Genomic DNA, 13,174 nt, shown 5'->3' on the forward strand with positions numbered 1-13,174 from the left:
CCTTTTGGGGGCTTGGGGGCTAATTTTCTACATGTAGTGGGAAAACTTGATGTCCTTCCTAATGATGAGACTGCACATCCCCAGCAAAGGAGGAAGTAGGATCTGCCTCCAACTTTGCATTTTGACTGTGCTTCTGCAGCATGCAAAAGTGAAATGATCACTGGCTCCACAAGAGGCATGAGCCAAAAACACCAAGTCAACTTGCCACTTACTTCTGAAGAAGTCCATGAGGTCCTCAGTGACATTACCATAGGCTGCAAAGACTCTGCTTACTCCAGGAGGGCCAGGAGGTCCTGGGGGGCCTGGAGGCCCCTGTCCAGTGTAAGACATTAAGTCCTGGAGAATACCTCGGCCTGAAGAAATAAAGACATCTGAAAGCAGCTGATACTGGATGGTAGGGCAGGAAAGTGTAAGGGATAGCTACAGGAAGCACGAAGGGTAAGGGAAGGGAACAGGTAACAGCATGCATAGGGAGCTGGGAGTTGAGTGCCAGAACAGGAAGGCTCAGGAAAAAAAAAAAAAAAGAAGAAGAAGCTATCACACTCACTTTGTAGGTTCTCTGACACATGTCGAGCCAGTTCGTTGTAATCCAGAGATCCAGTAAAGGAGCTGCTATAAGATCTGCCTGGACCTGCTGATCGCCTGTATGACTCCTCAGCTGTCAGCAGCCCATCAAATGACCCATCACTGCCCATGGAGGCACTGTATGATGACATGCTGCTGCTCATGGAGCTGCCGTAAGAGCTGCCTGCTCCAAGTGATCCTCCAAGGGATCCCTCAGCACCAATTGATCCTCCATGCAACCTCTCAGAAGCCAGTGAATCATGGTATAATGAAGACATAGACCCAGCCACCAAACCACTATCTCCTTTGGGTCCTGGTGGTCCCCGTGGCCCAGGAGGCCCAGGCGGCCCTGAGATGTAGCTTCGAACCTCATCACCTGCAAAATAGAAGAGACACTGAGATCAGGGACTCTGGGGTACCAGAGCTCCCATGCTTCACAGATGTCATGTGCTACAATCTGAATGAAGACTGGAGTGTGAAGCTCTACTGACAATCACTGCAGTAACCCTCATCCACTGCCATACTTCAGGCAGCAGGCACATATATCGACCTGAATCTCTACAGATGGGAAAACTGAGGCCTGACATCCTCTTTTACCCCCATCTCTCCCATATTTTTGGATGCCACACTGTGGAAACCTGTACAGTGATTACAGTGCACTCCTCTCAGGCCAAGCACAGCACCTCTTCTGAACAGCATTCTGTGACCACTCTCCCAAAAACAGGCCATTCTCTTGTTGAGGCTCCCCTGGATGACTTGCCAACACGAGAGCCCACACCAATGCCGCTCACAATTGGCTCATTGCTGCCCTCCAAATTTCACATCATCCTTTGCTCTGCAGGAAGATGTTCACCAAAGAGAACACTTTCCCAATAGAAAAGGTCTACAAATGACCTTGCTAACAACTCACTGTTCAGTACAGGTCATTTTTAACTGCACAGTGCATGTTCCTTTAGGCTCACAACATGGACTTTGGTCTTGCAGTTGGACTGAGAGGAGACCTGGCTACAGAGTGAACTGTTGTCTCTCTACGGCCTGCAAGGCAAGTACTGGGATAAGCAATAAGCCTGTAGGAATAAAGTGTTGCTCCATCATTCCTTCAGGAAAGGCTGTCTCAGCTGCAGCAGATCCAGCAGCCTACACAAGGCAGAGCATGGCTAGGGACATGTGCAGAAGGGATGGACAGTGTCCCCTTACTTTTCAGGTACTGGATCAGCTCACTCCTGAACTCGTCACTGTGGGTGATGTCAGCATAGGACAGGAGGCCAGTTCCTGAGAAGCCTGGTGGTCCTGGAGGGCCAGGAGGGCCAGGTGGGCCCTGGATGCCAGAGATAGAAGAATATCCAACACCTTGAGAGATGAAGAGAAAAGAATGATTTTGACAGTGAGAGAAAAGGAAAGGGATGGGGGAGGAAAGACCCCTTTCACTGGGAAGAAGGAAAATGTCACAATGTCATGATACGGAATACTGATAAAAGCAGGACACATGGTTAAAAGTTTAAAGGCTCCAACCCCAACTCCCAGTCCTTTCCAGCTGATGTTGATGAGATTTTAAAGTGACCTTATTCACAGGGCAGTCACAGGCCCTAGTAAGCTAAATCTCAGGCCCAGTCCCTTCTATCAAAATCTCCTTGCCAGCTGTGAGAAAAGTAGGTGCTTTACTTTGTAGGTAAGCAGAGATGTCCTCCAGAGAGGTGCCAGATGATCCAGGGATCCCTGGGGGTCCTGGGGGCCCTGCAGGCCCAGGGGGTCCAACAAGACCACTGAATTCAGAGTCTGCAAGACACAAGGAAAGTTATTACTCAAACCACTGCAATCCTGATGAACTTTCCCTGACAATACAGATAATGCCAACTAAAACCAAGCATGAGATACTTTTTACTCCCCAGTTCCCAGCACAGCCTTCCTAGCACGCCTCACTTCCTTGAATGGAGATGTCATAACATGGGAGTCAGAAGACCCCAAAATGTGTCAAAGTCCATATTTTCAAATATGGACCTACTTTTTAAAAGTGACATAAGAAGTTCTTGTATGCTATCACACTCTACAAGATCTCAGGATCTGTCTGCAGCCACTCACTGTGGTCCTGCCAGAGCACAGTGCTGCTAAGGCAGAGGCGGTCACTGGAGACTTATAGAGGGTTATCTGTGGTGAAAGCTCAAGGGGAAAGTTCTGCACTTAGAAATGAATCATTTGCAGATAAGGGATGGTGGTGGCAGGGACCTCTGTTGCAGTGCCTTCACTTACTGAATTTTGTTAGTGTGGATAAGCCTGTATAAAGATCCTGTGGGTATATAGGAACCTGTATCAGGGATCAAGAAGAAGGCTTACTTCTCAGGTATGCTGTCAGTTCACTGTAAGATATTCCTGGTGATCCTGGAGGCCCAGGTGGTCCAGGGAGCCCAATGCTCATACCAGAACCTGCAAAATCAAACATATCCAACAGTACCATGTTATCACAACAGGCTGTGTTGTAGTGTGGACAGACAGGTTGAGGGGGCTTGCTTGCAGGTAATGCAGGAGAGCTTTCTGCATTGTGGTTCATTCCCACCAGCCTCTGTGCTAAGAAGCAGGGATTGAGCCATTTTCTTGATGGGAGTTTAAAGCTTCCCCTTAATCCAAATACAAAGATACAGACAGGCAGGCATCAGGCTTCCACCTCTATTCTTAGCAAGAGCTCAGCATGTTTCACGAACCTCCAACATTAATCTTGCCAGGACATGCAGCTCATCTGTGGAGCCCACTAACAAGACATATGTGTTGCTTTCCCTGTGCCTGCCTATCTGCAAGTGGCTCTGTTGCAAAATTTTGCATCTTTGTGATTTGATTCTATGAAATGTCCTTGTTGATGAAATGCAGATTTTCTGCTTAAGCTTCTGGGGTGCTGCTGTTAAACAGTGTTTTCCTTCTTTCAGAGTCAGAAGGCAAATGCTCATCATCTTTGGAGCAGCTCATTGATGGAATCCAGTCTCCTAGGGTGGTTCAGGGAGACTTTTACAAGGGATGAAAGAAAGAAAGTGAAGCACAGAGGCAGAATTTGTTTCACTTTCAAGTTAACTTCTCAAAGTTAAAAAGGCATTGACGGGACTTCTAAGTTGGCTAAGGTGAAGTGATGTACCTAAGATCAGATTTTAGCAAAGCAAAACTCACTTCTAGTGTCTGTGTATAATATCTTAGATATGGGACATCTTTGTTCTCTCACAAGTCTATCACAACCCCTGTAAGGAGGTCTCTATACTTAGGGATTAGTCAACACTTAAAAGATCTTTACTGACTTCATGAGCTTTTTGGTCAGTTTCTATAGGAACAGAGACAAAAGCACACTAATAAAGACAATTACTTGTCAAGTAGCTAATAAACCGTCTGGTCAACTCATCATAATCCAGTGACAGAGACATTCCATCTACTCCTGGTCCAGGAGGTCCTGGTGGGCCCCGAGGTCCAACTAGATACTGACGAATTTCTTCTCCTGCAAATAAAAGAGATATTTTAAGATGATCCAGCTGCTTAAAAAAAGCCAAGTGCGAGGAGATCCTGGCCTGTGAGCTGAGACCCCACACAACAGAAACTACCAGAACCTTTACATGCAAAGCTCCCTTCACCCTGCCCCTCCCTTTCTGAGTGTCATCTGCCCTCCATTTGGTATAAGCCCATAACTGCAAAGTGTGCAGGAAAGAATACAGGGCTGGGTATACTGCCCATCTTAAAAAACAAAGACATAGTAAGGCTTTGGGGTGGGCAAGAAGAGACGGGGAAACTTTAGAGACTGGGGGAGTCAGAAAATAAAACCCCAGGCTTTAGTGGGAGACTGGGGAAAATCATTAGGAATTCCTTCAGAGGAGGGATGTAGACAGGTGCCACCTAGAGAGTCAAGGAGAGTATGAAACCACGGTTATAGCAGTGGGTGTGAAAGGTATGTCAAGTGTACAAGTACAACTTCCGGAAAGCATGCAAACTCAATAACATAAGACACATAAATGTGTCTCCAAAGCACTTGGAAGGAGACGTTGCAGTTCACTGAGCAGCACCTATGGTAGGCTTTTGCCCTCCAAAGTAGCTGCTGGTAATCCCAATGGGAGGCAGGAGACAAGAAGGAAAGGGCAGACCACTGCTGGGATGCTTTATCCACACCTTCACATTTCTCTTCACAGTCACTTACTCTGCAGCATGTCCAAAAGTTCTCGGTACAAAACAGATGTAGTTGATACTGAACTGGCAAATGATTCATAATGATCTGAAGAGCCTGGGGGAATGAAAAGATTTTACTTTAGACAAGATCAAGAGAAGACAGAAGGTGAAGAGGGGTGAAGGAGGGACAAAGGAAAGCTGAATTAATCCAGTTTAGCTGGTAAAATGGGCTTCCCATGCAGGACAACACAAATCAGCTGCAGTTTCACATAGCATGGTCATTTCCACAGCAGTGTGGTCTCTGCTCCAAGATTCTAAGCTGCTTCCAAAAGCACTAGGAATTTCATCTGCTTTAGGAGGGTTCCAAGAAAATAAAAGACAGCCCTAGAAATCTGACACCACATATAAAACCAAACACTGCCATTTGTGCATGGGTCAAGGGGACATTAAAGATTCTAACAGCTAACGTTTAATGTGAGACAACTTCAACAGCAACTATTATTTAGTCTAACCATTAAAATAAGATAAGGCTCAGAGGTTGCTTCAGTTGTGTGAAGTCTTGGGCCAAGACATGCAAAAGACAGGCCTGAGGGGCTGCAACTTAAAGACTGTTGTCTGTCCTCATGTTCTGTCTCCTTGTACAAGCTCAGCAGAGAGTGTGACCTGATACTCAAAATGCTTATCAGCACAGGAAAATGATACTTACTTGTCATATAGCTCATAACACGGGTAGCCAGCTCTGCAAAATCAAAGGTCTTTCCATCTGCAGTGGTGAGGATTCCAGGTGGGCCTGGAGGACCTGGAGGACCTTGGACACCAGCCAAATAATGCCGTACATTATCACCTAGGAAGGAAGCCCAAGATACACCCACATCACTAGGTGAAGATGATGGCCAGATACACAACTACTCAACTCTTTTCGGAAAAATGGGCCAATGAAAGACAGAAATGAAAGCCAGAGCAGTAGGGGTGCTGCTTCTAATAGTAGAGTAACAAGGGGCTCAAGGAGCAAAAGGAAGACAGGTGTGCATCACCCAACCTGTGCAAATCCTGGTTATACTCACTTTTCAGGTAATCAGTGACATACTGCTGAATCTCTTGAGAGGAACTTCCCCCTGGGCCAGGAGGACCAGGAGGCCCAGGAGGACCTGGGGGTCCCTGAATTTGTCTGGATCCACCTAAAGTAAATATTGTAAGGAAAGTTTTTAGCATGTCTGCATTAGACCAAGAAATGCTAGTGTGTGCTTGCAATGAGCCCTTCCCTTTTCTGGGAGAAGTTCTGGGAATGAACTATAGAGTGCCTTTCTCCCCTTCTATCTCCAAACACAGTCTAATCAGAGACTATTAAGGAGTCTAACATTTTCAGTTCATTTGGCACATTATCATTCAGCCTACTCAACTTTGCAGAGCTGAACCCAGAAATCTCCCTGGTTTCAGACACATAGATCAACTCACTTTGTACACTAAATGCAATGCTCTACAGAAATATGGATAGAGATCCAAAAAGCACTCAAACGCATTAGGCTAACCCCACTACTCCTAATCCCATCTGGCCCGCTTATGGACCCCTAACTGGTCTCCACTGCAAGATGTAAAGTGGGCCCTGCAGGACTCCTGTCACCACAGCATAGAGACACCTCATGTTAAGTTTTTGTACACAAATCAAATCAGCATTAAATTGGCATCCATATTTCCATAAAACTCAAAGGATTTTTTGGTAAATCTCTACCAGCAACGTCAGCATTTCCTGATAGTGTCAGAGCAATGACAGCCTCTTACCTCTAGATGTTCCTGGGATGCCAGGAGCGCCTGGGACACCTGCATCACCTGGAAACCAGAGTGAGGGAGACAGACAATTATTTCTAAGTATCACTGCATCCTGTAGACCTGGTTTGTAAAACAGCTAAGCTCTATGTCACCAGACAGGCAACCACCTAGTCCTTGCAATGACCAATGGCTAAATTGGATTAACAGCTTGATGGGGAAAAGCAGAAGAGGCCACAGCAGCCACCCAGAGCCATGTACTTTGAAATGCTTCTGCTGTGCTTGAAAAGGCAAGGGTGGAAGCAGCTCTAGTTCTCTAAAGACTAGGTTGTTTTAACCAGACATGGCTGTATGAGGCCACTAACACAGAAAGAAGGTAGATTTTAACTTCACCTTTAGGTCCTGGTGGGCCTGGTGGGCCTGGAGGTCCCTGCATGGTGACTGTACCACCTGCCAAATGCAAAGAAAAGTCAGAAATTCAAAGGTATAAACCATGTGGACAAAATTCTGGCTCCACTAAAGCTGAGTTCCCTGACTTCAGCTTATGGACAATATATTCAAATGAAGAAAAAGGGTACAGACTGACCATGGGAAGAGAATCCTGGAAGGCCAGGTTCACCTGGTTCACCTGCATGGGATACAGAAAAGGAACAGGTGTCATATACACAAACTACACTGCACCTCAACAACAACCCCTGCAAACCTCCTTACCTGTGAATCCTCGTGGACCTGGTTCACCTGTGAACAGGGATGCAGAGGTGCATTGTAAGCATTTTTTTCGCTCTGATTTCTAAAAGCATCTCAGCCCACACTGTAAAATACTCTCATGGCCTTCAATTTGCAAGGTAAAAGTAGGTAAGGAGAGTAGATCCTATTTCTTCCTGCCAGGCGAGAGCTGAGCTATGCTTAACACGGCCACCTCCTTACACTGACTTACCAAGTCCATGTTGCATTTTACAAAAAGATTATTCCCCATTGATCCCCTTTAAAGGCAAATCTGAAGTTATAAATGCTCTTGCACATTGCAAGGTTGGGATGTGAACAGTGCAACTTCCTTGCTACCAGCACTACAGACTAACAAGTTTCTTTGAAAATGACTTTTTTTTTATGGAAGCAGACAGAAGTCCTACTTAGTGATCGCTCTTATAACCACAAAAAAGTAGGAGAGTTTCTGCCTCCAAGCCCTTCCTTCCTTCCTTCTTTTCAGTCTGTGGCATTGTCACCCACCCAGTATCTTTGGTGAGGCAGTGGAACTCACCTTGGTCTCCCTTGGGGCCTGGTGGACCTGGTGGTCCAGGTGGTCCAGAGACAAATGCTTCTGTAATTAAAACAAAAACATTTTTTAATGACATCCAGCAGGAAAGGATACAAGTCTCCTTTGGCTCCATCTGTTCATAACTAAGGGCAGACTGGAACCAAAACAAACAGGACATTCTCAGGGCACAAGGGAAGGAATGAATCTAAAGAGCCTACCTGAGGTGGACATGGAAGATCCTGGTCTCCCTGGTGGGCCTGAAGGTCCTGGCAATCCTATGCAATAGAGACACAAATAAATTTCAGGAAGAACAAGCCTCAGTAACATGACTAAGTACATCAGTGCTGCTCCATCTCCAGACAGGGACATAACTCCAATATTTCCAGGTATAGAATAGTATCACTGCTTTTTCCATGCACACCTATTTATCCCTGTTAGGTTTTTCTCATTACCATCCACTATCACCAAATGTAGGACAGAGAAACTTGCTTCTCTGTGGTGCAGTGTGCCTATCCCAAATGGCCTCTGCTGCACTGAGAGGGAAAGTTCATAGCCTCACCCGTTCCCCTGTGCTACTGACCAGAGAGCAAGGAATGGGGTTATGCTCCTATCTCATGCTCTCCTGTGGTATTCTCTTCTAGGTTTCTAAGGTAAAATTGCCATTTTGCTACAGAAGGTGGTGTGGGGATACATTCCTCACGATCAGCGCTGCTACAACTGTCTCCAGCTAGAAGTTAAGGCCATACAAGAGTTAAACACAGAATTATTTCTTTGTGTTCTATGGGGATATGAAACATTGAGTATCTTCCCTTTACAACTCACTTGTCTGTCTAGAAAATCTTGTCCAAAACAAATCTCATCCCTTGGGCAGCATCTTAATGCTGTGAAACTGCATTAGTAGGAACCCATCACTATGAGAGATTCCACTTCCAGTATAGTCAGTCCTAACAATTACCAATATGTCCAAGATAGTTACATGACATTCTGCAAAGCACAGGACAGAGGCACTGAAAAAACCACCCACTTTTCAGAGAAACAAGCTCTTACCTGGGGGACCACGAGGCCCAGGGAGTCCCTGCACAGATTCACCTGACAATGAAATAAACATGATTGTTATAGGGTATTTACAGAGCCAAATGCACAGCCTAGAAGTGTGCTTAGGTGTCTGTGTGTCCCTGCTTACATACTGATCTCTGCTGTAGTACATACCTGGTGGTCCAGGGGGACCTGGTGGTCCTGCTCGCCCTTGTAGATCTGACAGCACTGTACAAGTGAAACACAAAAAAAGGAAAAACTGGTGCTGTGAAGCTATTGCTGTTATGGAGACAGTTGTTATGTTGCTGATAGAAATTCTTACAGTCAACAGTGGTCACAGGTGGGACCTGCATGACCTAAGCCAAAGCCGAGGCAGCAAGAGTAAAGGAGGGATGTTTGGTTGCCAGGATGGGGCTTAAGACGGGAAGCAAAATACAGTGCTGAGCAGCCTGGCAGCATATTGAAAAAATGGGAGGTAATCTCTCTAGAGAGCAACATGTGCTGAGGGAGAGAGCAGAGAACTCAAAGGATAAAGAAAGAGAGAAAGAACTTTCAAGGAGAGGAGAGAGGAGAGTATTATACAGCCATCATGTAACAAGTATCTGCACCATGTTATCTTAATTGAAAATAGATGTTCACCATTAAGCGGAGGCACAAACGTAAAGCTCAGGGATGCAGAGGTCCAAAACATGAGGCATGGGGCAATACTGGAAGCACAGTCTGGGATCTACATAACCTCATTCTGGTGCACAAGGATAGTGATACGGCAAGTATCATTTATGGTTTTATTCCCTCCCCTGCCCTGCCTCTTTTGCACACTTACGAAGGTCCCAGACACTAGGAATACTGATTTTACGCGCATCACATATCTAGTACTGCACAGAGCAAGCTGACACTTTGCTCAGGACACTGCTAAACCATTCTGTTCTGCTCTACTAATTTCCATCTTGAAAAATCATTTGTTCTCCTGTGAATTCAGCTTCTTACTTGCTGAGGTATTTTTATTTCCTTCCTTCACTATTCTTCAGATTAACACGCCCTTTTAAACTGGTTCTCCACTTACAGATGGCTCTGTGTTCATCCAACATAGGGAAATGCCCTATGCAAACACAGTGACCGAAAGGCTAAACTGAGGCCCCAATGATTTTCTATTTGTGGGATGGGCCCAGAACCACCTAGTGAGTTTTGAAAGTACTGTGGGATGCACAGATGAGAAGCAGGGCAGAAGAGGAAGTATGCATTTGGTAGCATCCCACCACCAAACACATGCATACACACTTGCCCTATGGCCTGCTGAGGGGAATGAGGCAGAGGCACCTCCTGTTAGCTGTAAGCAGGCCCCAAGGCGTCCAAGCACCTGTCCAAAAAAAGGAGTAGAAAGCCAGGCCCACTTACTCTGAGATGCCATTTGTGAGACTTCAGTCTTTATAGTTTCTATCACAGCTTCACCTGCAGATCCCTTCTCACCCCGTGGACCTTTTTACAGGAAAAGAGGAGAAAGCAAATTAGTCAACAGAGAGAGGCTGACACTTGATACCCACTCCTCCTCTCCCTGACAATGGGTTCAAACTTTGCTTATGTGAACTGGGAGCCTACACTCAGTCCCTGGCTCTGTGGGACACTGGACTCAAATGTGGAAATAACTGCAAAATTTGCCCTAATAGGATCAAAGAAAAATAGCTAGGAAGAGTTCTTAGGAGAGCCAGCTTTGCTCAGGACTTTTCAAACAGATGTCTGTCTAATTGACAGTGGTTTCAATGACGTTATTACCCATTTGGCTCTTGCTTGTTCTTGTACTTATCAAAATAGCAGAAAGCATCCAGCCAAGCTATACCACCTACTGCAGGAAGGCAACTGCAGCTGAGAAGTGCAACAGAAATGCCAGCCACCAGAAAAATAACAAGAGGAAAAAATCCAAACAGTTTCAGCTTTCACATCACACCGGTTCTTACTATTCTCCCCCTTCACCTAGAAATGTGGAGGGGAAAAAAAAAAAAAGAAAAAAAAGGAAGAGTGCAAATTCTTTAAAAGATTAATTTAGCCCCATAATGCAGTAAAATGAACTGAAAGGATGAAATCCGCAAACAAATGGGAGTGAGATTATGCCAAGGGCTTAGAGACTAGAAACAAAAGAAAACCAATGAATTCTATTTCCATAAGGAGCAGAATCAGGGCTGATAGAGAATTGTACCTTGTTGTCCAGGGAGACCAGCTGGCCCAACAGGACCTGTTTTCAAAGATTAAAAAATAATAATAATAATAATAATAATAATAATAATAATAAAAGATTGCATTAAATTTTCCCGGCTGTATTTTATAGTAGCAGGAGAGAATCAATATGTCGTTTATAAAAAGCTATAATCTATTTGTTTGCTCAATTAATAGTATTGCTATGGGGATATGAACTCATCAGTGTCCCACGCGCTACTTGAAGCTCTAGAAAAGAGGCTTATTTTCCATCCTCCTGCATGCAACAGACTGAACCCTCTACTTGCATTGTGTGCTGCAAAGTCTTGATCTATCAAACCAGGTCCAGGATTAGCTCCAGCCATACAGCTGGGAGAGGCACAGAAATGCCATGGAAATCAAAGCCTGGTGGGATTTCTGTTGTCTTGAGATGAAAGGTAAGACTGGAAAATACAGGCTGACTTCAACTGTAATGTAAGGAAAGAAATCAGACATAAGCTTGTTTTCCTGAGAAGCAATGAAGTTTGAGTTGAGTTGCTGAATTTGATCTCTCTCTAGCTTGTACTCATCGGATCAGAAAAAATAACGGTTCCCTGTTTTTTCATCTTTCAGCCCTCCCTTCATCCCACTTCCTTGTGACTGTAACTCATTTCTCCCTTTGGGCCACTACCTCCCTAATTCTACCTGAGATCTTGATCTTTCTGCAAGGAAGGGTGAGAACTCCTAGACTGCTTGAGCAATCTTGCCTCCCAGACAGGCTAGCATGAAAAAACTCTGTAAAGAAGCAGCTTCCTTACCTGGAACACCAGGGGGTCCAGTGGGGCCCATTGGTCCTGGAGGACCTGGTGGACCTGGTAGAGCAATAGTTGATGAACCCTCTGAAATGCAAACACAGACACTTGTACACATACAAATACACGCAGATGCAGCAAACATGCAACAAATCTGTTCTCAAAGAATTATACGACCATCTGTAGCATATGTATTCTCCCAACACTGAGAGCTGCCAGTATGGGTCTGGCACACAATCAAGATTAATTTGGATGGGATAACAAAAAAAAAAACCAGAAAGTTGTCCAAAAGTGGAAGTGTCTGAACTCTCACAGCAGTACATACCAGCACTTATGACTTTGCCTGGAGCTCCAGGTTCTCCTGAGAAAAGAAAGAGATAAATATGAACTTCATTTATGGGAAAGATCTGTCACTAGCTCAATTACATGGTCTTATCCCTCTTACTAAACATGTGATTTCTATTCTCTTTGCCCTTGATCTCTCATCTATGAAACTGTATTATTAGAATGTCATGGAGGAAGCAAAAGAGCTCACTTAAACCAGAGATCATTCATATTCTCTCTGATTTTTCCAAGACTGTATCTGCCAGAATAGACAACAGGACCTTCAGAGGCAGGTGCCCATCAGAGGCAGGTGCACAATTTCTACTGCAGTTACCAGACATCATACTCGCACATCCAGAGTAGAACAGATTTTGTTAAGGTCTTCTCTTCCAGAGAACCAACTATGCCAAGTGCCTCAGCAGACACACTGCACTTTGTGTTTGGTCAGGGAGGTTCTGGCTATTGCTTGATCCACAAACCTTCCTTTCCTAGAGCCACTAGATGCCACTGTTGATTCAGAGACTGGTCAACAGACCTCCCTAAAACGAAGTGCGTAGAGAGAAATCAAGTATTAAGGAAAAAACAAAACTCACCTTTAGCCCCCGGTCTGCCTGGGTTGCCTGGAAGTCCTACAGTGAGGAAGAAGAACAATTTGAAATAATTAGTAGAAACATTGTTTGGTTTTATGCATATAATCCAGTGAGTTTCACTAATAGATTTATAGAAGGCATTTCCTACTCCAGAACCAGGCTTTCAGCATTTACAGGCAGGTTGTGTCTGCTTCACAAGGTGGAGGAATTAATGGTGGACTGAGGTGGGAGTGTCCTTGGGCAGAGGTAGGGGCTTCCTATCTTTCCCTGCTCCCTAAGTTTGCCTGTATCTCACAGATACTGCTCCCTTTTCAGAGGCTCCTGGATAAATTCCCTGCTGATTTGCCCCCTGAGACTACTGCCTGTGAAACATCACATCCTTTTTTCCATCTCTACTACAACCTCACCCCTGCCCACTGTTTCTGCTGCCAACTACAAGGATTTTTCAGTGATACACAGGAAACTAAACGTGCTCCCAGGCTCTGCATTCCTCAAAACTTATGCACCAACCATAGAATCTGTCTCAAAACCAAGGG

General features: G+C 45.0%; 1 protein-coding gene across 1 annotated transcript in view; it reads right to left on the bottom strand.

The window, feature by feature from the left end:
• Positions 1-13,174, bottom strand: part of COL17A1 (collagen type XVII alpha 1 chain) — a 39,616-nt gene that overhangs the window by 1,837 nt on the left and 24,605 nt on the right. Inside the window, exons 33-54 of the mRNA XM_015867033.2 lie at positions 12,642-12,677; positions 12,050-12,085; positions 11,731-11,811; positions 10,938-10,973; positions 10,142-10,222; positions 8,921-8,974; positions 8,759-8,800; positions 7,930-7,986; positions 7,715-7,774; positions 7,168-7,194; positions 7,043-7,084; positions 6,850-6,906; positions 6,472-6,519; positions 5,757-5,870; positions 5,399-5,536; positions 4,724-4,807; positions 3,905-4,033; positions 2,896-2,985; positions 2,227-2,340; positions 1,762-1,914; positions 548-940; positions 213-353 (exon numbers count right to left, since the gene is read on the bottom strand). Coding sequence (XP_015722519.1) covers positions 213-353; positions 548-940; positions 1,762-1,914; positions 2,227-2,340; positions 2,896-2,985; positions 3,905-4,033; positions 4,724-4,807; positions 5,399-5,536; positions 5,757-5,870; positions 6,472-6,519; positions 6,850-6,906; positions 7,043-7,084; positions 7,168-7,194; positions 7,715-7,774; positions 7,930-7,986; positions 8,759-8,800; positions 8,921-8,974; positions 10,142-10,222; positions 10,938-10,973; positions 11,731-11,811; positions 12,050-12,085; positions 12,642-12,677 — 2,013 coding nt within the window. The remainder of the gene's footprint in view (positions 1-212; positions 354-547; positions 941-1,761; positions 1,915-2,226; positions 2,341-2,895; positions 2,986-3,904; positions 4,034-4,723; positions 4,808-5,398; positions 5,537-5,756; positions 5,871-6,471; positions 6,520-6,849; positions 6,907-7,042; positions 7,085-7,167; positions 7,195-7,714; positions 7,775-7,929; positions 7,987-8,758; positions 8,801-8,920; positions 8,975-10,141; positions 10,223-10,937; positions 10,974-11,730; positions 11,812-12,049; positions 12,086-12,641; positions 12,678-13,174) is intronic.

This window comes from Coturnix japonica, chromosome 6, assembly GCF_001577835.2.
Source record: "Coturnix japonica isolate 7356 chromosome 6, Coturnix japonica 2.1, whole genome shotgun sequence".
Lineage (NCBI taxonomy): Eukaryota > Metazoa > Chordata > Aves > Galliformes > Phasianidae > Coturnix > Coturnix japonica.